The following is a 23,081-nucleotide window of genomic DNA, read 5'->3' as shown; positions in this document are numbered from 1 at the left end:
CATCCGGGGAAGGGGCAGGGTAGAGAGAGATCCCCCTTGCTCAGCTGTGATCGCCCGGCTCAGGAAGCAGGGGCTCGGGTGAGGCAACCCCAGTACACGGGGTGGCCGCAGGAAAAGCCCTCTCAGGCCTCCCCTTGAAGGCTCAGGCTTGTGCTGCATGCCTACATCAGCTCTAGGCCCAGCTGGTCTTCCTGCAAACGTGCAGCCTGAGCTCCAGGATCAGGGTCGCCCTCTCCCCTGGCCAAATCCCCAGGCACTTCACCTGGGATGGGTGGTCCTTTACCTGGTAAGGAGTTGCCAACGAGCTCCAGGTACTGGTCCAAGGAGGTGAGGATTTTGTAGCCCGCACTGTTAATGACAGCTCGGGGTGGGACCTGCCGCTCATAAGCCTGAGGAGGGGGCAAGAGAGATGGTCCAAGGGGTTATGGGGATGGCCAAGCCTGAACCCCATCTCCAAGCCTGGCTCCAGGGCACCACCCAGTGCTGCCTGCCCAAGTCAGGGAGGAGGAGGGGATGGAAGAAGGGGAGGCGGCAAGAGAGAGGAGTTTGAGCACGACCGTGACTAGAGGCCACATGGTGTAGGGACCTGGACCCAGGCGCTGGGCTCAAGTCCCGGCTCCACTGAGTGCTGTCTGTGTGATGCCGAGGACGAGCCCCCTGTGCTTTAGTTTCCTCGCCTATAGAACCAGGGTAATAACAGTTCCTACCTCACAGGGCTGCCCGAGGACCCAGCGAGATAACCCACAGAACGTTTAGCACAGTGCCTGGCACAGCAAGGGCCAGTAAGCACCGCTGGGGTGACTCTTATTATCCCCACTGCTAGGACGGCCTCTACGGGCAGCAGCGACCACTGGCCGAGCATTCGTTACATCCCAGGCGCTGTGCTGTGGGCCCCGATTGCTTCATTTCAAACAATTCTCACAATCCAGGGACCTCCCTGGTGGTCCAGTGGTAAAGAATCCGCCTTCCAATGCAGGGGACGATGGCAGGTTCGATCCTTGGTCGGGGAACTAAGATCCCGCGTGATGCAGGGCAGCTAAGCCTGCGCGCTCTAGAGCTGCGTGCCACAACTAGAGAGAAGCCCGCACACCGCGACAAAGACCTGACACAGCCAAATAAATAAGTAAATATTTTTAAAAAAACAACAAAGAATTCTCACAGTCCAGAGGCAGGTACCATTATTAACCCCAAGTTCACACAGCTGGTAAGGTAGCTGACCTGGACGTGAACTTGGTCTGTCAGCCTCTAGAGCCCAGGGTCTTGGACCATGACCCTGAACTGTCTGCTAACGTCCTAGGTTCTGAGCACCAAACAAGTCCCCTTGGGAGGAGAATTAGGTCTGGGCACTACTTTCTTACACCAGTGGGGAGAAAAGACGGTTCTGATGTAGCAGCTCATACAGCAGGGCTGCCATGCTGCACCCTGCCACTAGGTGTCACTACTCAACACATTTCTTACGAGTGACTGGAACCTCCAGGGCAAAGATTTTCAAAGGGTGGTCCCCGATACCCTGGACCTTGTTAGAAATGTGCATTCTTGGCCCCACTGCAGACCTGAAGCAAACTCAGGGTAGGCCCAGAAACCTGTTCTTTATACAAGCCCTGCAGGTGATTCTGGTGCATTGAGAGCCGCAGCCCTGGGCACTGGGTTGCTCTGTTACTCTAACTGATTTGCCTCAAAGCAGAGGGCACGCAAGCCTGTCCTTTGGCTGCACTGCAGAAATGTTTGGTAGGAGAATGGTTTGTGGCTCAACCACATGGGCCTTCCCCAAGGGCCCAAAGCAAAGGAACAATCGAAGGACACTCATTCTCCCCGCTGCAGGGCAGGGAGCTGCGAGGGGGGGGCATCAGGAAGGAAAAAGACAGGAGCACCTCGCCAAGGGTCCTCTGAGGCAGGGAATGGCCAGTTTGCTGTGGCTGTTGAAGAGCAAGGAAGGGAGGGGACTGCGGAGCAGCAGGAAGCCCAGGGCAGGAAGTTGGCCGCGCGGGAGGAGGGCCCTGGAGATGGAGAGATCTGGAGGGCCTTGCGGGTGGGCAGGAGTCAGTGGTGAGTCGCTTATGGGGTGAGAGGCAGAGTGAAAGGTGAAATGCCCCTTAGAGAGGGCACCCAGCAGAGCAAGCTTTGGGGAGGTGAGAAGGGGTGAGGGAGGCTGCTGAGGTTCTGCTTTGGCCCTGGAGACAGAGAGGGGGGGTGCAGATGGCAGGCTGAGGGTGGAGGTATGGAGTCTCAGGTTTAGGAGTGGGGGGCGTGCATGGTTAACTAGCATAGAGGACGTGAGGACATGAGGACGGCTGGCCGGGGGGAGATGCAGAGAACGGGAAGAAGCGGCCTGGCCGGGCCAGGGGGAGCAGGGGCCTCAGTGGGTGCACCCACAGCTGGGATGGGGGGGGGGCCTCACCACTTTGTTCTCGTAGAGTACCAGTCCGTAGTTGTGTGGCACAAGGCTGAAGCGGTTCCTCCACTTCTTGTTGTCCTCCTGGTACTGGAAGAGGTTCCCCGAGAAGATGATGCGCTCATCCAAGGGCACCTACAGGAGGGAAGGGGGCGGGGTGAGGCCCGGCACAAGAATGGGGTCCTCCAAGAAGGGAGCACGCCCTCCATCCTGACCTCACCAAGGCTTCCAAGGCAGGGCTATGTCTCACCCATCTGGCAGATGAGGGAAGTGAAGGGGCCCCCTGGGGTCCAGGCAGAGCATCAGTGATGCCAGGACTTGAACCCAGGCCAGGCACCACGATACGGGACCCACACAGGATCCCACCCAAGCCTGGCCCTAGGGAGACACGGCTGCCTCGGGACTGGTCTCTGAAGCCCAAGTCAGGCTGCTTCCCCATCTACCCCCACTGCAGCGTGGGTGTGCCACGGTCACTCCAGCTGGAGGGGACACACCCATCGACCAGCACTGGGAAGGCCCCAGCACCTGGACAAATCTCTTTCCAGCTCTGGGCCTGTTTCCCCTCGGAGCAACAAAAACTTGACCAAGGCAGTTCCATGGAGCCTCCCCAGCTCTGACAGCTGAGAGGATGGTGTCCATGACTCTGGGTGGGGGAGGAGGGGACCTCAGCCCGGAAGGTTCCCATTTGACCAGCATCCTGGTGACTAGTGGCCAGTGAGGGCAGCAGAAACACCCAGACCTTCCTGCAAAGCCCTAGCTTTGACTCTACCGCTGACTAAGTGTGACTGCAGCCCTGACATCATCTCTCTGAGCCTCAGTCTCCTCATCTGTAAAACAGGACAGTGACAGCACTGACTTCACCGAGGTATGTCCAGGATTCTGTGCAAAGATCACACAGGCAGTCAGCACCCGGCAGGCAGTACAATACGTGCAGCCACCACAACCACTACTGGGGTTACTGTTGGCGCTTTCTCCTGCTCCTCGGGCTGACTTATTTGGGGAGGGGGAGGGGCGGCCATCCACAAGTGCTTCCTGAACAGACTGGCACTGGGAAGCTTCAGGAAAGGAGATACAGAGGCCACGAGGGAGCAGGCCTACCCCTGGATGGGAGGTGCTTGGGGAGTCAAGTGGCCCTGTTTCTCAGCAGCTTCTATCTGTTCTACAACAAATACGGCGCCTTCTGCAAAAAGAAACATGCATCATTTGTAATAAAGGGAGAAAGTATCATTTTAATGGTGCCTAACCCTTCCCAGCTTCCTTGCTCTGCTTCTGGGTCTCCTGGGCAGCTGGAGTCAGATGTGAGAGGCCCCTCCCAAGCCCACCCCCCACCCCCAACCCCAGCCCTGCCTCTTCACAGCAGTCTCCTCTCCCCAGCAACCTCCCTGCCACTCTTCAAGGGGAAATGCCAAAACATTCTTGGAAAATGAGGGCCTATTGTGCTCAAACAATAGGACCCCGCAGACTGCTTCCTACCCAGGGATAAAAATATTTACAGGAAAAGAAAATGGCTCCCCCTACCATGGACCTCCCCACCCCCCCAACACACACATGCACACAGTAGGCTCTGCCCGGGGCGCAGTGGTCTTTATTTAGACGGGGGCCTACTCAACACAGCTCTTGAATCCCCATCAAGTTCTCCCAACACCCTGTGCAGACCCTCGCTCCCCTCCAGGCCCCTGGTCTGTGTCCTCCCCTCTGCTGAGAGCAGGAGCCCAGGCTTGAGCCGGGGGAGGCTGATGTCACAAGCTCACCGGCCAGGCGGGCCTCCCCAGGCCAGTGGGGCTCAGTACCTCCCCCCAAGTCCACCCCCAGATCCTGGGACAGCCCACAACGGGTGGTTGGTTGTGGGTTTGGGTTTTATTTTTAAGACTTTCAAATGGTAGAGTCATGTTTCCATTGGAAGATCTGCAGGAAATGAAACGGAACCCAGGCCAAATGTTTTGGCTGCTGCAAAGCTCTCTGATGCCACGATGGGCATCTTCGGTGAATAGTGAATGGTTAGAGCACAGGCCCCAGGCTCTGACAGCCCGACCTCCAGTCCCAGCTCCACGGCCCACAGCACCGGAGCCCGGACAGGTGACTCCACCTCTCCAAGCCTCACCGCCCACACCTGGCACAGGGGCTAAATCACAAGCCCTCTGAGCGGTGTTGTGCCAGCCCTATGAGCCAGGCCTGCGCAAAAGAACTGCTGTTTTATTATTTCTGTTTTTGTTATTACTGTTATTAATTGTATTATTATTTCTAACAAAAGCAATTTATGTGATGAGGATGATTTCTATTATGATATTGTTATCATGACTTAACCTCACGATGGTCAGTTTCCTGAGTGACAAAATGGAACCAAAAATTCCTCCTTTTTAGGGATTGTGGGTGAGTTCATCTTACTCTTCCTGCTTACATGTTACTTCTGTTTTCTTACCACGAATACTCAACCTCGTGGGTGTTAAAGGCGTTTCTTATGCAGAGTAAATGCTTAGTGCTTAGTGCATCAGGCAACCCCACTTCTGTCTTAGGTTATTGGTACCCAGGCTGCTTGTGACATTTCCTTCCAAATAGGGGAGCAATTCCAGCTCTGCTACTGGAAGCAGCTCACCTGGGCTGGGTCTAAGGCCATCTTTCCTATTACGCAGGTGTGTACCTGCCAGACACCCAGGCCAGTCCACCTCTGCTGTCGCAGGGCTGGGAAGTTGCCATGACATCAGGAGGCCAGACAATCTTTTCTGAGGCCCAAATCAAAGGGACAGGTGGTGCTCTGAGAGGCTCTGACACACAGCCCTGACCTCCCCTCCACCCTAGGCCAGCTGCGGGTTAAGGCAGAAGGAGCCTTTGGCTAGGAACCTGGAACCTGGCTTGAGCCCTGCGCCTCCCCCCTCCCAGGTAAGCCATGTAAAGGCTCCGCTCCGGGCCTTGGCACGTGCTGTTGCCTTGGTCTGATATTCCTCCTCCCATCAGGTCTTCCGCTGAGATGGCCCTTCTTCCAGGAAGCCCTCTTGGGCCACCCAGACAAGCCAGGCCCCACCGTCTGAGTCCACGCTATCGTCTCCTTCACAGCACCCACTTTATTGTGTAAAGGGCTGTTTACTGTCTCCAAGTGTCTGGGGGCAGCAGGGGCAGTGTGGCCCCAGCACCCGACCCGTCGCCGTCGGTGTGTGTCCCGAGTAGGGGCCTGTCTCTCGGGGGAATCCCTTAGTCTCAGCGGCAGCTCTCCCACCCCCTGACCTGCCGCCTCCAGCTGCTCCTCCCGCTGCGGTGACACCACAGGGCAACAAATCCTCAGAGCAGGGTCACGTGACACCAGCTCCCACCCCTTCGGTCTCATGATAAACAGGCACATCTTCAGTCTCTTGGTTTGGAGGGAGGGTGGGGTGGAATGAACTCGCAGCGTGGGGCCTTTGCGGCTCTTCTTTCTGCTCTGGCCCCTCTGTTGCCCCCTGCAAACCGCACCAGGCCCACGCCTCTGCCCACACGCTCCCCCTCCCAGAGAGGCCTTCCCAATAACCCGAATCCCTTCTAGCCTTCGGAGCCCCATGCAATCCCCAGCCCCTCTACAAAGCTGCTCTCTCCTCCGGCCCATGACTCTGCTGAGCGCCATTTCACAGACAGAAACACGGAGGCTCAGCAAGGTGAAGCCACGTGTCCGAGGTTACCCAGCAAGTGGGGACTCACACCTCCATGTGTTCTCTCACTGATTCCTCAGCACAGTCCTATGCAGGAGGTAGCCATCTGGCAGAGGAGGAGACAGCCTTGAAGCTTACATCAACGGCCCAGGCCGCTGGTTAATAAGAGGATTTGAACCCAGGGCCCCCCAACTTCTTTCCCACCAGACCACGGGGTTCCAGCCTCCGTCCCTCGGCTATGGCACTGCCCCCGCTCCTCGAAGCCTGAGCACAGGATGACCCGGGCAGCCCCGGGGAAGCCAACAGGACCGGGTGGGAAGGCTGCGGCAAGGCGAGCACGGGCGACTTCACAGCCCACCAACCATGGCATTCAGCCACGAATGACCTGAGCACCAGACACTGGGGGTGCCTGGCTGACTTGGTTCAGACACCGCTTTCGGAGGGACCAGCTCGGCCAGTCTGATCCCCGGAGAGAAGCTGCTGGGCGTTCTGCCCAGGGGCCACCAGCCAGGAGTCAGTTGCCTCTGGGCTGCCACTCAGCCACTCCAGGGCTGGGCCACCTGCAGGGCAGTGAGGCTGGCGCCCCTCCTCCTCATCACCCCTCCCTCTGCCACCTGCCCGGCCATCCGGTGGGCAGAGGGTGCAGGCCCCTGAAAAGGAGCGACCCCAGCGCTGGGATGTGCAGTGCCCTCAAACAGAACATCCCTGGGCTGACATGGGGCCCCCCGCCGCACCCCCCAGAGGAGCAAGGGCTGGCCTCTCACCCCAAGTGTTCAGACCCAGGCCTGGCAGCTTCCAGCTGGGCACCCAGAGTCCCACCAGTGCCCCTGCCAGTCCCTCACTGCCTCGGAGCCATTCCTGTCCCCGGCCCCACTCCAGGGGTGACCACAGGACCCCCTCCCCAGGAGACTCTGCTCGCCTCCTCTAGCCCATGCTGACCTTCAGGCTGGAGCGAGGCAGCTTCCAGTCCTCAGTGGACAAATATTTACTGCGCAAACACAATCCTACCACTGATGAAGGGATAATGACAAGGCAGGGATGCTGACAGCGTGGCTAGCTCGCCAAGCACCCACCCAGCCCCAGGCACCCAGCCACCTGGTGTGGGAGGTGTGCTCAGCCCAGTTTACAGATGAGTAAACTGAGGCTCCACGAGGTGAGGTAATTAGCTCGCGGGCACACAGACGGTAGGAGGAGGGGCTGGGCTTGGACCAGGCCTGTCAAGATGACTCAGCCCCAGCTCTGCTGATGGAGGGGCTGGCCCCGGGGAGTGGCCCATAGTACTAACGGGGCCTCGACACCACCACCAGGTCCCCTGCCCATTCAGAAGCCAGGTAAGGCCCTTAAAGACCACCCAGAGAAGGAAGGCCCTGGCTCGAGGCCACGGAGGCCACCCGCCCCTGGCCAGCACCACTCACCTTGCGCCAGAGCAGCTGGGCCTGCGGGGCCCCGGTGCCCTCGATCTCGTGTCGCATGCTATTGAAGAGGGACACGCCATACTGGTCCTCGTAGAATCGGAGGAACTCCGTCAGGATCTTTCCGGTTTTCTCTGAAAGGGAAGGACAAACGGGCCGTGAGGTGGGCACGATTGCTCCCAGGCAATGAGTGACCCGGCCCCAGGGAGGGGCACCCGCCTTGCCCCAAACCCCAGCTGGTAAAACCATCCGCACGAGCTCCACGCTTGCATCTGCATTGCAATTCTGGCTGGGGTGGTGCATTTCCTGCACACACATGGGTGAGCCTCCAGGCAGGGAGAGAGGCAATGACCGTGACAGAGAAACCACCAAAGACACAAGAAACCAACAGACACGTGAAAAGACGTTCAGCCTCACTCAACCTCGCCAGCCAGCAAACAAATGCAGACGGAACCAAGATTCTGTTTTCCCCCAGTCAGACCAGCCAGGACTTGGAGAACCAGCACTTTAACCAGAGCCAGGGGAGTGGGAAGTTGGGACGGCCTTTTTGTGGGGAACCGTGGTTGTGTGCACAGTTCTAAGGGTGCATGGGTGCCCTCTGATGCTACACTTGGTCCGGAAGGAATGCAGCCCACAGAACTCACACAAGAACAGCAGGCATCTGTGCACCAGAAATCACCAAAAACAAGCCAATTGTGCATGTGGGGAAATGACTCAATACCTAGCAGTTCAGCCAGGATGGTCAGAAGATGAAGGAGACCCAGGTACAAGCACCAACAAAGGGAAGGTGTCTGCACTCTGCCACGTAAAGAAAACAGTGCTACAGACAGAAGCCCACGTTGAATATCATCTCATTTAAAATTATTCCCGTGGGACTTCCCTGGTGTCCAGTGGTAAAGAACCCACCTTCCAAAGCAGCGGATGCCGGTTTGATCCCTGGTTAGGGAACTAAGATCCCACATGCCGCGGGGCAACTAAGCCCACGCGCCACAACTAGAGAGAGGAGACCTGCACACCACAGCTAGAGAGAAGCCCACATGCCGTGACGAAGATCCCGTGTGCCGCAACTAAGACCCAACGCAGCCAAAAATAAAATAAAACTTAAAAAATAAAATAAAAAAATAAAATTATTCCAGCATATGTATATGAAGTATTTATGCTTGAAGACTTCAACAAAGAGGTCCGGAAGGCAGCACTCCAGGCTGTTAAGGGCAGCACATCTGGGTGTGGGAATGGGAGGCACAGAGTGAATTTCATTTTCTGCTTTATTCACTTGCATAGCATTTGAATTATTTTATGAACATGATTCTTTTCACAATAAAAAAATAAACATTCTAAAATTAACTCATCTACCAAGTTAACATACACTTTGCTTTCGCTGGCTGTTTGCTTCTCTGTTCGGCTAAAGCAGTTTCTGAACAGAGAAGGGGAATATTGGGGCGCCAGGGCACATGCTGCCTGGGCGTCCCTATTTACAGATGAGGAAACTGAGGTCCAGAGAGGGTGGTGACCCACACCAAGGGGGCCTTCTCCTTGGGCAAGGCTTCCTGGTCCTGAGTCCCAACCTGGGGTTCATGCTGACCCATCATGCAGCTCCCCTCGCTGGGCCTCAGTTTCCCCCTGCACGCTGGGAGGACCAGACTCAACAATGGACAGGCCCTACCACCTTGGACAGGCTTGGATTCCAGCTTCCAAAAACCTGGTCCCTTCCCAAAGGAGAAGGGGCTGATGTGACGCCGTCCCTCCCATGGCTGGCCTCTGGATACCGTGGGTACCCAGCTACGACAGCATTTCATTTAATCTTCTCAATAGCTCTACGGGGGTTGGGCTGGTGTTATCCCCATTTCACAGAGGAGCACACCGAGACTCAGAGGTTAAGTCACTGGCACAAGGTCACACAGCTAGTGAGTGGGATAGCTGGAATGCAGCTCTGGGGCCCAGCCAGGAACTGGTGGCTGGGGAGGAAGGCTGAGGGCAGGGGCCACAGCCCACACCTAGGGTTTCGGGCAGGCCCACTCCCCCCGCTCCTTCCAGAGGCAGCTCAGCCCATGGGTCCCTCTCCTTAGGCCTGTGCTCCCCTTTCCTAGAACGAGCTCCCGTCTGTTCAGATTCTGTTTTGGGGGGAGGAAGGGGAGAACAAATGAGGAATTTGCTTTGAATGCCTATTTTTTAAAAACCATAAACAACCAGAGCTCTCTCAAAGACCATGGGAATTGTTTTGAAAAATGAGGAGACGGGAGGGGGTGGCGGGGTGAGGGAAGAGATGGGGAAATGAACTGGGGCCAAGCAGAGAAAATAGGATCGCGGACGACAATATTGACAAAACATGTAAGCAGCATCATGACCGCACCCTTTTACTGAGCGTGAACCCAAGCCAGGGGGTGGGCAAGTTTTACATGCACGGTCTCAAAGAATGTTCGAGAAAACCCCAGGGAATCAGTGCTACTGTTTGCCCATTTTAGGGATGAGGAGGCTTGCAGACCCAGGACCGGAGAGCCAGGTTCTCAGCCTCCGGCCCCGGGTTTGGCCCAACTCTGCATCAAAGAGCTGGACAGCCAATGGGCGCTCTCCCAGCCTGCAGGATGGGTAAGCTTGGCCCTCAGATCTCAAGGGTCCTTCAGCCACGGCTCTAGGATGCCCGACTCGGCCCTGGTGCACACAGCCTCAGAGACAGCATTATTTCCAGAAGGGCCAGAATCTGCCCTGATTCCTGGGGAGCCAGGCCCAGGAGGAAGCTGCCATCCTGTGTCGGAACTCGAACTCAGGTCTTCCTGACTCACAGTATGCTCTCAGCTGCCAGGTCAGCAAAGCCTAGACATCATGTCCACAGAGGGAGTGGCTGGGTGTAGAAGGGCCCGGGGCTGGACTGGGGAGGACAGAAAGGGGCGGGCCCATTCAGAGAAGCCCCTGGCATCACCCCAACGAGGGGCATCAAGGCCCACATCGGGCAGGACTATGGGTTGTAGAGGAAGCCGGGGAGGCCGAGGAAGTGAAAAACAGAACGAGGTGACCCAGACGGAAACAGAAAATGAGGGTGAGGCTGACAGGCCTGAAGCATCTGGGCTGAGAGGGACAGAGTAGGGGATGGGAAGGAAATTCACTCTCGACCTCTCACACTGGGATGCAGACAAGTTATCCAAGTGAAGCTGTGGGACCAGGGTCCAGGAGTAGAGGACACAGAGCTGGGAAAGGAGAAGTCACCCGGCAGAGGGTGGAGAGGGGAGAGGGTACGGGCAGAAATGTGGGGTGCCTCCCTCAAAGGAGTAGGAAAAGAGGAGACAGCCCCATGGGCCCTGCACCCCCAAACAGGCTGCAGCACCCCTGATTTCACCCAACTGCAGTTACAGGCATGCCTTGCTAGCCCAACTCGAGAACTGTATAGACCTGGATCTGTTTTCAGATAAACTCTTTGCTACCTGAGATTCCAGAGCCAAACAGATCGGAGAGTGTGGGGCCTCTCCGTATCCAAATCTGCTCTCTAACCTGGGAGCCGAATGGATTGGGATAGGGAGGGAGGCTGGTCTCTATCTAAGGACAGAGCGCAAAGCCCAGGAGGGTGGGCCTGGCACAGGCGGGGGCTGAGCAAGGGGGCTGCGGACGCTGCCAGGCAAGAGGTTAGGGACTAGGAGGAGGGTCCCGGCAGCGCCAGGGAACTGGGTAGCTCAGCTGAGGTTTGGCAGCAGAGGCAGCGCTGGAAAGGAAAGACCACGAGGGAAGAGGGCCACGGGATGGCTTCTTGGCAGCCCCGAGCACATTCTTGAGAGATGTCCTAAGACAACTTGGGAGGAACTGCCACGTGCTGGTACAGGGCAAGTGCCACAAGAAGGCAGAGGATGAGGACTGGGGCCGGGGGGATGAAGGGGGGCCTAGGTGTCAGGGCTGGAAAGACCTCGCAGAGGCAGGTGGGGGAGAGGGTTCAGTCCCCTCCAGGGACAAAGGGCTCCTAGGGGAGGAGCCCTGAACAGAGTCCCCCAGCAGCCTCTCTGGCCGGACGCTGCTGGAGGAAGACGCAGGCGGGTACCACGGCCCTGGAGAAGGCTCCTCCTGCCTGCTGAGCTTGGGGCCCATGGCCTAGGCAGTCCCCTCCCTGCAAGCCCTGCTCAGCACCCCACTCTCTCCCTTCTTGCCACCCTGCAGCCGCGATCTCCCTGGAGCCACCAGGGGGACCTTATGACTCAAATCCCACCACAGCATCCCTGCCTGGGTGTCCGCGGGTGGTCCCCGAGGCCGCAGGCAACCCTCTCTCCTCCACACCTGGACGTACCAGCTCTTCCTGCTTCCCCTCATGGTACTTCTGGAGACACAATACACCAGGGATTGGAAGCCTCATCACCCCAAAGGGGACTGTGAGCCAGAGAGGGTTAAGGGCTCACCAGAGGTCACACAGCCAGACCGAGGCAGGTGGGGTTCTAGCCACAGCCTGCTGACCCCCTCCTGGTCCCAGTTCTGACCCCTGTTCACAGGGCCCCACAGGGCACCCCTCCCCCAGAGGGCAGAGCAGAAGCAGACTGTGGCCCATCTCCAAAGGCAGGGCCAACCCCAGGGGTCCCTGGCCTGGGAACTGGGAGGCCCTGGCTAATTGCAGCAATGCAGCTGCTGCTGGGAGCTCCGGACAGGCTGGGGTGGCGCAGCCTGAGGATGAGTGCCGGCCTCACACAGCTTCCACACCTTCTCACACATCCTCCCTCCTTCCCTGCACTGACTCAGCCCCAGGTGCTGTCAGATAAGAAGGTATGGGGGTGCTGATGGAGCCTGCCCTCCAGTCCCAGGCCCCGTGAGGAGGTCAGAATCCCAGTTCTGAAGACCCAAGCCTCGCAAGCTGCCTAGCTCCATCAGGGCCTCAAGTTCCCATCTATAAAATGGGCATAACAGAATCTAGTGCAGGACCTCCATAAACGCTACTACTAATCACAGCCATCGTGCTTAGCTTGTAACAACAGTAAGGACTATTTGAAAGTTTTATTAGCAGGTATAACTTTCATAGTTTGAAAAACTCCAATAAAGAGTCTTTTAAAAAAGAATCAGGAAGAGAATTACAAAATGATGATAATGATAAGGATCCGTAGGTCTTCCACAGACAAAGACCTGACAGAGGGAGCGCTCCTGAGGAGGAAGGAACTGCATGGGCCAAGGTGAGGGGGTGGGAACGCCTGGACAGGTGCGAGGAACACGCAGGAGCCCCGCTTCCCACCTGACCCTGGTGGGCGGGGCTCCCTTGGCGTACCCTTCAGCCTCTGCGAGAGCCCAGAGCCAGTCGCTGACCCCTCTCGTGCCCCTCTGCCAGCATGTCCTGCAGACTTCGGAGATAAGTTCACCCCACTCAGAGCCAGGGCCCGGCACACGTACCCAGGGTCTTCAAATGGCCCCGAGGTGAATACAGGTAAATAAACCCTCCATTTGCAGGTGTATAAACCAAGGTCCAGAAGCTTAATGGCTCACAAAAGGTCATCTCACTCATCCGTCAACAAACGCTCCTGAGCACCTACGTGGGGTCGTCACGGGACCACCTGCGGGGGTCCTGATATCCTTACGAAACCAAGAGGACAGCATGTGAATTCTGGGACTCTGTGCCCAGCCAGCACTATGCTCTGTGGCCTCAGGGACCACTGCCCACCCGGGGCCTCCACCTCCACTCAGATTTGAAGGGGCCACTGCCCAGGACGTGGGGGCCAGGATGAAACACCCCCCCCCCCCCCCCCCGCCGTCTCTCTGTGTCAGGCTGTTTTGGAGTCCAGCTTTCAGGCGAGCTGGTTGAATAAGGGATCTTGCAACTGTATCTCTGGTTCTTAGGATGGCTCCGCCCCCCAGATGACTGGAACCCTGTCTACAGAGACGGCACCCTTTGGGACCATCAAGGGTGACCTAGAGGGGCCTCCTTACCAGCCAGTCTTCCTGACTCTGCCCCCAGCACTAACTCCCAGAGTCGACCGGGGTGCCTTTCCACTGAGGACTTGCATACGTTCAACAGGCTCAGGTAACACTGATGCTGTCACCCCCAGTTTATAGATAGGGAAACTGAGGCTCAGGGAGACTTGGAGATCTTCTCAAAGACACTCAGCCTAGGGAATTCCCTGGCGGTCCAGTGGTTAGGACTCTATGCTCTCACTGCCAAGGGCTAAATTCAATCCCATAAGCTGCGTGGCACCGCCAAAAAACAAACAAACGAAAAAGACACTTAGCTAGAAGGGGAAAGAGGCGGGTTTATAACCTAGTCTCGCACCACAGCTTACACATTCCCTCACCTCATAAGGCCTCTTCATTCGCAACACAATTTCCAACGCCCTGCCTTCCACGCTCTTGCTGGGTCTCTGTCTGCTCCCTAGAGACAGGCAAAGTAGGCTTTACAATCCCCATTCTACAGATGAGAAAACCGAGGTTCAGAAAGGCAAAATGACTTTCCCAAGGTCACACAGCTCGTGACTATCAGAGCCAAGACTGAAGTCTGGGGTCTCCAGCCTCCATCTGGTCAGACCTGGCAGGGAACCTTCGCACCTACTGGGTCCTCACTCATCCATCTTCTCTGGACCTTGCAAAATGGGTGGGTGGGTCCCTGTTGGCTCAGCTGATCTAAAATCTCAACGACAATCTAATCAGTGCTGCCCTCGCCCCAGGAGCCAACTGGGATGCTGGCCTCAGCATCATTTCTGAGCTGCTGGTGAGTCAGCTCTGAGTGGGAGGGAGCTGACCACAGACCCCTCAGGCTGGACAGAAGAACTGGTAGGCAGGGGTGGGGCAGGGACACGACCCACCCACCAACTAGCTGTGTGGCCTTGGCCAAGGCACTTCTCCTCTCTGAGCCTCTGTTTCCCCCTCTGCAAAATGGCACAGTAGTATCTGCCTGATCAGGTTATAAAAAGATCAACAAGCATAACGCACTTCACCCTGGCAAGAAGGAGGCCTGTGGCTAATGGGGGCTCCTGTAAAGTGCCTCTTGTCCAAGGTTCCTCTAACCCAGGGAGAGGCCCTTGAAACAGAGGCCGAGCAACCCCTGGCCTGGCCCAACCCCAGGACCAGCACTAGCAGCAGGCAAGGCAGCCGGAAGAATGTTAATCTCTGATTTTCCAAACTGACAACATTAAGGATCACGCTACTTCCTGCACTCAGATAACGGGGGCTGGGCAAGAACGGCGGGGAGGCCCCAGGGTGGCCCGAAGTTCCCTGGAGACTCTGGGGGCCACTGTACTCAGAGAGAAGGGGCTTGCTGAGCTGAGGATGGGAGGAAGGAGTACAGGGCTCCTCGGGGAAAGGGCCCAGAAAGGTACATTCCGAGAACCTCCAGTGCCAAGCTAAGGAGATGCTCAGCTACTTCTGGCCCGAGCACACTCCACACCTGTGCTAAGCCTCGCACCTGGCTCGCGCCCCGCCCCCACCACCACGCCCATCCTCAACTCAGCCCTGGGGCAGCTGGTGTCTGAATTGGAGGAGTGTTTCAGAGGAGGGGACCGAGCCCCAGAGAACTGAGACCCCTGCCAAGTGCCTCAGTTGGGGAGCAGCAGAGGCAGGATCTGAGCCCAGGTCCGGGACCCCCTCCGCACTGACAGGGCACCAGGACGAAGAGGGAAGAGGACCACCTCCAGCCGAGATCACATCCCATCAGCCCTGGGCCAACCATGGGGGCTTCACGCTGGCCCCAGCCCCGGATTGGCCCGGGCTGAGGGCACTGGGCCAGACCTGTCCCTGGCTCATCCGGTCCCTCCAGTGGGCTCCAGGGACACACCTCACCCACGAGGCCAGCCCGGTTTCAGGGCTGAGAGATTTGCTGACTGAAACCAGGAGGGCAGCACCCTGTAGGGCGGGGCAGGCCCACAACCGGCCTGCCTGGTTCCCAGAGCGCAGGGGAGCGGGCCCGAGGTGGGGGAGGCAACGGGGATACCAACCCCACCCACCCCAGAGCCGAAGGAACAGCAGAGGCAGAGCTGGGGCGGGGACTGAGCTTCCTTGTGTCACGGAGTTGTCCAAAGTACCACCATGTCCACCATCTGCCTGGGAGAGCAGGGAAAGCTTGGGGTCCAGAGCAGTGGGACACTCTCCTAGGGTCACACAGCATGTCTTGGCAGAGCCGGGTCAGGCCCCGGCCCAGGGCCTCTCTGCTCAACATCCCCCCCAAACCCCCCTCCGTATGACTACTAACACAGGACAGCAACGGCCACTTGCTGAGCAGCGCCTCCGGGCCCAGTGTGGTGCCGCACGCTCCCTGGGGTTACTTTATGTGTTGTCTCCACTTTACAGAGAAGAAAACCCAACTTCAGAGAGGTTAAGTGACTCCTCTGGGGACACACAGCTTGTAAATTATATGGACCCAAAGTTAACAGGGAACCAGAGTTTGGGCAAGTGCATCTCACCTCCACCTTCCAGGCTGCCAGCCCCTGGGGCTCCTGGCAGCACTGGCCCTGCGGCTGGCCACCGTCAGAGAGGCTGACAGGGCTCCTGTTCAGGACCCATAATCAGGGGCAAAGCCAGGAAGAGGTGGGGGTAATGACAGGCTCCATCGACCAGCAGGGGAGAGGGACTGGCAGCCAGCCCACGAGAAGAGCCTGAACCAGCAGCTGGAACCCTGCAGAGCCAGAGCCAGGAGGGGACAGGACAGCTGGGTGCCCCTCACCCAGGCCAGTCCTTGTCCCAGAAGGGGGATAGCACTCAGAGAGGGCAAGGGACTGATGCAGGGTCATCCCACTTCTGAACCAGAGAGGATTCCCACCCCAGCTGTGCCCTGCTCCCCAGTGCAGGGCTGCCAGGGTGAGCTGGGAGTCCTAGCTGACCAGGGGCTGGTCAGGAGGCCAGTGCAGCTCGGCCCAGACTCCACCACTAGCCACGGCCCCCAGCCACCAGGCTCCTCCCATCTTACTCCTGCCACAGCCTCCAGATTCCTACCCACCCACCCACCCCCCCCCCCCCCCCCGGCTCCTGGATCCCTCCGCTCCTTTCCACACACAGGAACCACAGGGATCTTTCTGTTACAACTCTCAACCTGAACCTCCTCTGCTCAAAAATTTCCATGGTTCCCACAGCCTTTAGGACAAAGCTCAAGCTCTTCTCTGTGCCCGCAGACCCCTGGGTGCCCTTCCTCACCTTGGGGTCCTGCACAGGCTGCTCTCTGGGTCAGGGACACCCCTCCCTCCTCGTTCTCCACTGCACCGTCCCTTCCCCAGGATGTCCCCAGGCTGGGTGGGGTGGGACCCCCCGGGTGGGACCCCCCCGGTGGGACCCCCCCTACTCCCATGGCTCCCCTGCTGATCTCACAGTGGGTAAGACCTGAGACCCCCCTGTCTGATGCCCCCAGGCAGTACCCACCATATCTGGGACTGACTGGCACAAAGGAGGAACGGGAAGAAAACCCAGAAGGAAAGGCCAGAGGCAGCGATCCTGAGCCAGGGCCGCCCCCGTGGGGCGCCGCCAGCCCCACTGAGCAACACATCTCCCCACACCCGCCCCAGAGATTCCTCTCCTCTCCGCAGAAAGGAATGCCCGACCCAGGGGCCACGAGAACGTGCACAACACTGTCCTTCTCCCTGGGGACGGTGGCTGCCACCCTCGAGGCTTCCGCCCTGCCGGCCTCAGGTGCCCCGAAGGGACCCTCCGCTGCATCAACCCTTCCCTGGGACCAGTTACTGGGGCCAGTTACGATCAAGGAAAAGCCTCTCCCCGTAGTCCGGCAGCCCCCAGCACGCCAAGGCCTGGAATGATGGACACCTGACGGTGCGCCAGCTCCGTGCTTCACATGGGAGATCAAAATGGCCTCGCGAAGGAGGGGTCTTCATCGCCCCCGAGCACAGAGCGGGAAACGGAAGCCTGGGGCAGCTAAGGAGCCTCCCTGGCGTCACACAGCTGGTGAGGCACAATGCCAGCTGGTGACGCCCAGCACCTGCAGGGGGATTTGCCACACTCTGAGCCCTGGCAACAGCCCAGGGAGGTGGGTACAGGTATCACCGCCCCTGAGGACACAGAGGCTGGGAGGCCCAGGGGCTTGTCCAAGGTCAGCCAGCTGTCAAGTAGAGAACCCCAGATCCAAGCTGGGACTTGAACCCAGGCTCTCAGGGCAGGGGAAACATACGGGAGACAGTCACGCAAAGCACTTCGTAAAGGATCTCGCTGGAACCCAGAGACTAAGGCTCACCTGTCACCGAATTCTCAGCACCTGCCACGGGGCCTGGTACACTGCCGCCCGCAAACACATCATGCCAAATCAGATCCAGGATCTCAATCCTACATTCCTCCCCAACGCCCCACCCTGGCCCTTCCCCACCTATCTCAGTGCTTCCTACCTCCACGCTTTCACGTGTGCTGTGCCCTCTGCCTGGAGCTCCCTTCCCCCTCTTTTCCATAGTTCAAACTCTTAACCGACTTTGACTTTCGGGCCAACTCAAACACCATCTCCTCCATCACAATGCTTTGCAGTTTCCCATTTGCATGTAATTATAATGACAAGTGGGGCATGAGCTATTGTAACATTGAGCCCAGTGCCAGGCACAGAGGCAGCTCCCATCTGTGTTAGAAATTATCATCAACATTATTTCCTGTAACCCCCACCCAGAGTTACTGTTAAACTCATTTATAAATGAGGAAACGGAGGCTCAGAGAGGTGAAGTGATTTCCCCAACATCACACAGGTAAGAGCAGAAGCCAGGGCACGAAGCCAAGCCAGCCTCTGCTCACTGCTCCACCCCAGCACCCAGAACTGCTCAGGTCACAGGTCAGGAGTCCTCGCTGACTCCCGGGCAGCTCCCCAGGTCAGGGTGGCATCGTGGTCACGTCTGTATCCCAGGCTCCCAGCACAGCACCAGCTTTGGGAGAGGAGAGGGGGTTTCTCACAGAGGCAGGTGTGTTCCAGGGCCAAGCTCGAAGCAAGAAGCAAACCCGGGGCTCAGAATGGCTTCTCTGGGCCTTAGTTTCCTCATCAATAAAATGGGCATAAGGTGATAGTCCCGCCTCTCACTCGGTGACCAGGGGTCCTCAGGAACTGTTAGCGTCTGTCCGTAACAGTCAAAGCGCCCTCAGATGTTGCTTTTTGTCAACAAAGGGCCACGTGAGCCTTATAAAGGTTCATGGCTGTGATCTTAACCTTCAGCACCTGTGGAATCCCTGCCCTGGCATGTTCCCTCATTAATGGGCCAGGCACACGGGCTGATTACCAGGCCACTGGGCCTGGGAAGGACGCTCTGAGATCAAGTCTGAGCTCTCCGTCGGATAGAGGGGGAAACCGAGGCTGGGGGAGAGGGGAAGAGGCAGCCAGGGCCCGTGGCCTGGTCAGTGGCCCAGCTCCTCCTGAGAGCAGCCGGGGGAGAGGACCCAGTGGGGCTTCAGCACCCAGCGAGGAACACTGCCTCTGGTCTTGGGGTCTCTGGCCTAGACCACTCTCCCAGAGCCCACTCTCTCCTCCTGGCCATCTCCTTCCTGTCCTCCCCAAGCGTGGATGTCACCCCCTCAGGACCCTGCTCCAAGGACACGTCCAGCCCCCCGAAGTCTCCACCACCACAGCCAGCTACTCCTCCTTGGTGCTTTCTGCAATCACCGTGACTGTGTCACTCCTGCCCCCACAACAGAGACCCAGCACCAGGCTCACATCTGCCCCAGGTGGGTGCTCGACAAACGAGTGCTGAATGAACAACCCCCGGCGGAAGGTCACCCAGTTTCGGAGGCCAAAATGGCAGCCCCGGAGGCCTGGGAAGGAGGCCGAGCAGGGTGGAGGCCGGCTGGGTCTCCCATCTCTAAGGCAGCTTTCGGGCAAGGCGGTGGGGCCAGGAGGAGCCGGCCAGGGTCCCTCACAAAGCTGCCTTTAAAGCTCTCCGGGGTTAGCAAATATTTAACCATGGCTCAGTGACCCAGGTCTGGTGGGAGAGAGCGTGCTAGGAGGCCGGAGAAGGGAGCGGGAGGGGCTGGAGTGCGGCCCCAGAGGAGCGCCCCTCCCCCCAAAGGCAGCCCGCAGCCCCGCCCACCCGGGGACGGCCCTTTCCCTCACACCTCCAGGAGGCCGCGCCTTGGTGGGAGGAAGTCGACGTCGATTCCCATCTTGACACAAACAGAGGGACACAAAAGCCCTCTCATCCTCTCAGGCTCCTCCCTCCCCGCCTGGCAGAGCCCGGTGTCGGCTGTGGGCACCCGACAGTTGGTGGCTTGTTCTGGGAGCCCAGGCCCAGGAGTCCCTGCTCTCTGGGAGCACAGACCCCAGCTGGGGTGGGTGGAGAAGGGATGCCCCCAGGAGCACCCCCCACCCAGGGCAGGACCCGTCCACCCACACCCACCCAGTGCCACGTCCGCTCTGGGGAGCACGTCTCAGGTGGGGCTCCTGAGGCTGTGTCTCGCACCAGGCCCTGCGGTGGCCAAGGCCACACCCCAGGCCAACGGAGCCATGAAGGATGGAAAGGGAGGTTGAAGGCAGCTTGGAGGACCAACCTCCTCATACTGCCCACCCCCTCACTTCCCCCATCCTCCTGCCTCCTGGCCTGGGAGCCAGACAGACGCAGAACACATCCCAGCTCTGTGCTCTGGTGGCCTCGCCTCCAGGCCTCGGTTTTCTCCTCTGTGCACTGGGGATAATCAGCTTCTCCCTCGTACAGCTGTCATCAGGCCGGGCAGAGGTGGCTGATCTGTGACGGTGGTTTTGTAGACACTAACTCCCATCCCCCACACACCCAGTGCCCGTTCCCACTGACCTCTCAGCAACATTCCTCGCCTCCCGTGCTCTTCTTTTCTTCCTCGCCATGCCCACTGGAGCCTGAGCCCTATAACCTAGGGCCTGGCCATCTGTCAAAACTGCCCCCAGGCCGTGGTGCCCCTCAGCACATACCTGCTCTCAGCCCAAAGCGCAGAGCACTGAGGCTGGACCAGACACCCAGGTCACTCTGCCGTGGCACCCTCACACTGGCAGGTGCCCACCACAGGCCTGGACCCCTGCTTAAGAACCCACTACCAACCTTCTCCTTAGCACCCAGATCGGAGTTAGACCCTGAGATGCCCTGGCAGAACCCACTGACTGAGCCTTTCCTCCTAAGACTAGCACCCAGCCTGGTAGCTGGCATCACCGCCCAGCCCCTCCCACCAGCCACCAAGAGACGGGGACTGGGGACAGCCCCAAATCCATGTTCTCCACCCGCCAGCTCAGGACCAACCAAGATGGTGGCTGGAGGCAGAGCCAGGGACAGGTGAGGGTCTCCGGAGCGAGAAAGATTTCATGTCGTCCTCCTTCATTCATTCATTCACTCGGCAACCACAGGGCACTGGGCATTCAGGAGTGAGTTAGACAGACCCAGTCCCTGTTATCTAATGAGACAGACTGTCAACAAAACCTACATGGTAATCCCCAAGCTGGGCGCAGCAGAAGAACCCAGGAGGGATGGCTAACCCAGTTAGCAGGGTTGGGGAAGACTTCCGGAGGAGGTAGCACCCGAGACATGATGGGGTGCTGGCGAGGCAAAGGAAGAGGGTTGCGTGGAGAGAGCGTGCCAAGCAGAAGACACAGGAAATGCACAGATGCAGACATGTGAGAAAACATTCATCTGTTCCACAAACATCTCTGAGTACCCTCCTGTGTCAAGAAGGGCACTTCCATGGAACAGCGTCGTGTCAAGGTTCTGGAATTTGATCTCATTTCAAATACTAACCCCGCTGCTCACTGAGTGTAGGACTTTGGACATGTGGCTTATTTCTCTCTGAACTTCAATTTCCTGGGCTGTAAAATGGGAGTAACAGCAGTACCCACCCGGTCGGGTTGTCATAGGGCTTCAATGAAATAAGTAAAGCCACAGAGCCGGAGCAGACAGGGGCTTGTGTTATCAATGATGATGCCTGAGCATTGATGGCCAGGGAATGAGTGGTCAGGTGGGCAGTGGGGTCTTTCACAAGCCCAGGGGTCCCACCTGTGTCCACCTGTGCTACTGGCAATATTCTGTGATGTGTTTCGTGCCATGAAATGGGGACCAGAAAAGTGGAATCAAAACAGCAGCTACCTGGTCCCTCAGCGGGCCACTCAGAGGATGAGAAGGTAACACACTGGGGGTCCAGTCTTTCTGGGCTCTTGTCCCTCAGAGATTAACTATGCAGAAAGGGGAAGTGGACAGAGAAATATCAATGAAGATTTGGAAAGCAAACACCCAACAAACCACAAGCCACCAAACCTCGGTGGACCACAGCACCTCTGCTCTGCACCACTGCAGTTGGGTGAGTTCCTTTTCTCTCTGAGCCTCCACTTCCCACAGGCAGCCTCACAGGGTGGGCAAGGCTAAGGGCGAGGCCAGATGGGAAAGTGCTTTGAACTCCACCAGGGCAGGACCACGGTGTCTTGCTTTCCTGGTATCTTGTATTTATACCTCTCTTTTTTTTTCTTGTTCTATTGAACTGACTAAGACGTCCAGATCAATGGTAATGAAAATACCTCTATGGTTTCAACATCAAGTTTGCTCAGGCTTGCTCAGTATGTGGTGAATGACAATGTAAAAGGCTGAGGACCAGGTAAGAACTGCTAAGGGAAAGGAGGGAGGACTCAGCTCATCTCCCCAAACAAAAGAGCTAGATAATTCCCAGGGAAAAGAGATGCTATGGAAAACCAGCCCCAGCCACACCCCAGCCAACATGGAGCCTGTTCTTGTGTGACCCACCCATGGCAGACCAGGACTCCAGAAGGGGCTTTCCATCTTAGGTGCCTAGTGGTGGGACAGGTGACCCTATAGAGTAGCGAGCTCCCTGTCACTGGAGGTATGCAAGGAGAAGCAAGATGGCCAATTGGCGAGGAGTCTGTGGAGAAGATTCTGTCCCAGGAGGTAGGTTAGCAGTAGAAACACAGACAGGGACTTCCCTGACGGTCCAGTGAATGAGACTCCAAGCTTCCACTGCAGGGGGCACGGGTTTGGTCCCTGATAGGGCAACTAAGATACCACATGCCATGCAACACGGCCAAAAAAAAAAAAGATAAAATACAGACAGGTAGACCCAGATCTGCTACTGACCATGAACTTCCCAAGCCTCAGTTTCTTTATCCATAAAATGGGGGTAAAAATAGCATACATCTCAAAGAGTTGTTGTGAGGACTAAATACGAGAATGTGTGAGAAGTGTTTGGCACTCTGCCTGACTGTTGGTAAGAGCCCAATAAATGCCAGCTGCCGTTCTAATAAGAACCAATCACTAATAAGTGCCAGTTACTGTGGCCAAAGCCTAACGGAAAAAAAGCTAAACACAGACACACAAATCCAGCACACTTCATTAGCTGAGTGCCCTCTGACACCATCCTTTCCACTAAGTCCAAGCCAGGCTCCTTCCCAAGCTGCCTCGGGACCCATACCTCCCCACCTATCTATCTGTCTATCTACCTATCGCTCTCCCTCTCTCTCTGTCTCTGTCTCTCTGTCACACACACACACACACACACACACACACACACACACACACACACACACACACACACACACAGTTGCCTGCAGTGCTGGCTCCCTGGGTCCAGAGGGGAGTGGGGTAGGGGCAGAGGGAGGGCTCGAAGGCAGGGAGGGAGCAGCAAAGGGAGACCAGTCGGGAAGGGAGGGAGAAGGAAGATGAGCCGCTATGAAAATTCACTCATGTGCTCGCTGCTGGGCCAGAAGGAAACCCAATCTCGGCTGGAATGCCAGGGGCCCTCGGAGGAGAGACTTCATGCGGATAGAAGATGGAAAGTTTATTCAAATAACAAGACTCC

The 23,081-nt window shown here is 57.6% G+C and overlaps 1 protein-coding gene across 1 annotated transcript in view; it reads right to left on the bottom strand.

The window, feature by feature from the left end:
• Positions 1 to 23,081, bottom strand: part of NIBAN2 (niban apoptosis regulator 2) — a 51,210-nt gene that overhangs the window by 12,626 nt on the left and 15,503 nt on the right. Inside the window, exons 2-4 of the mRNA XM_057722318.1 lie at positions 7,425 to 7,555; positions 2,399 to 2,527; positions 284 to 389 (exon numbers count right to left, since the gene is read on the bottom strand). Of these exons, the coding sequence (XP_057578301.1) occupies positions 284 to 389; positions 2,399 to 2,527; positions 7,425 to 7,555 (366 nt within the window). The remainder of the gene's footprint in view (positions 1 to 283; positions 390 to 2,398; positions 2,528 to 7,424; positions 7,556 to 23,081) is intronic.

Source organism: Hippopotamus amphibius, chromosome 2 (genome assembly GCF_030028045.1).
Source record: "Hippopotamus amphibius kiboko isolate mHipAmp2 chromosome 2, mHipAmp2.hap2, whole genome shotgun sequence".
NCBI lineage: Eukaryota > Metazoa > Chordata > Mammalia > Artiodactyla > Hippopotamidae > Hippopotamus > Hippopotamus amphibius.
This window is presented reverse-complemented; position numbering and strand designations above follow the sequence as displayed.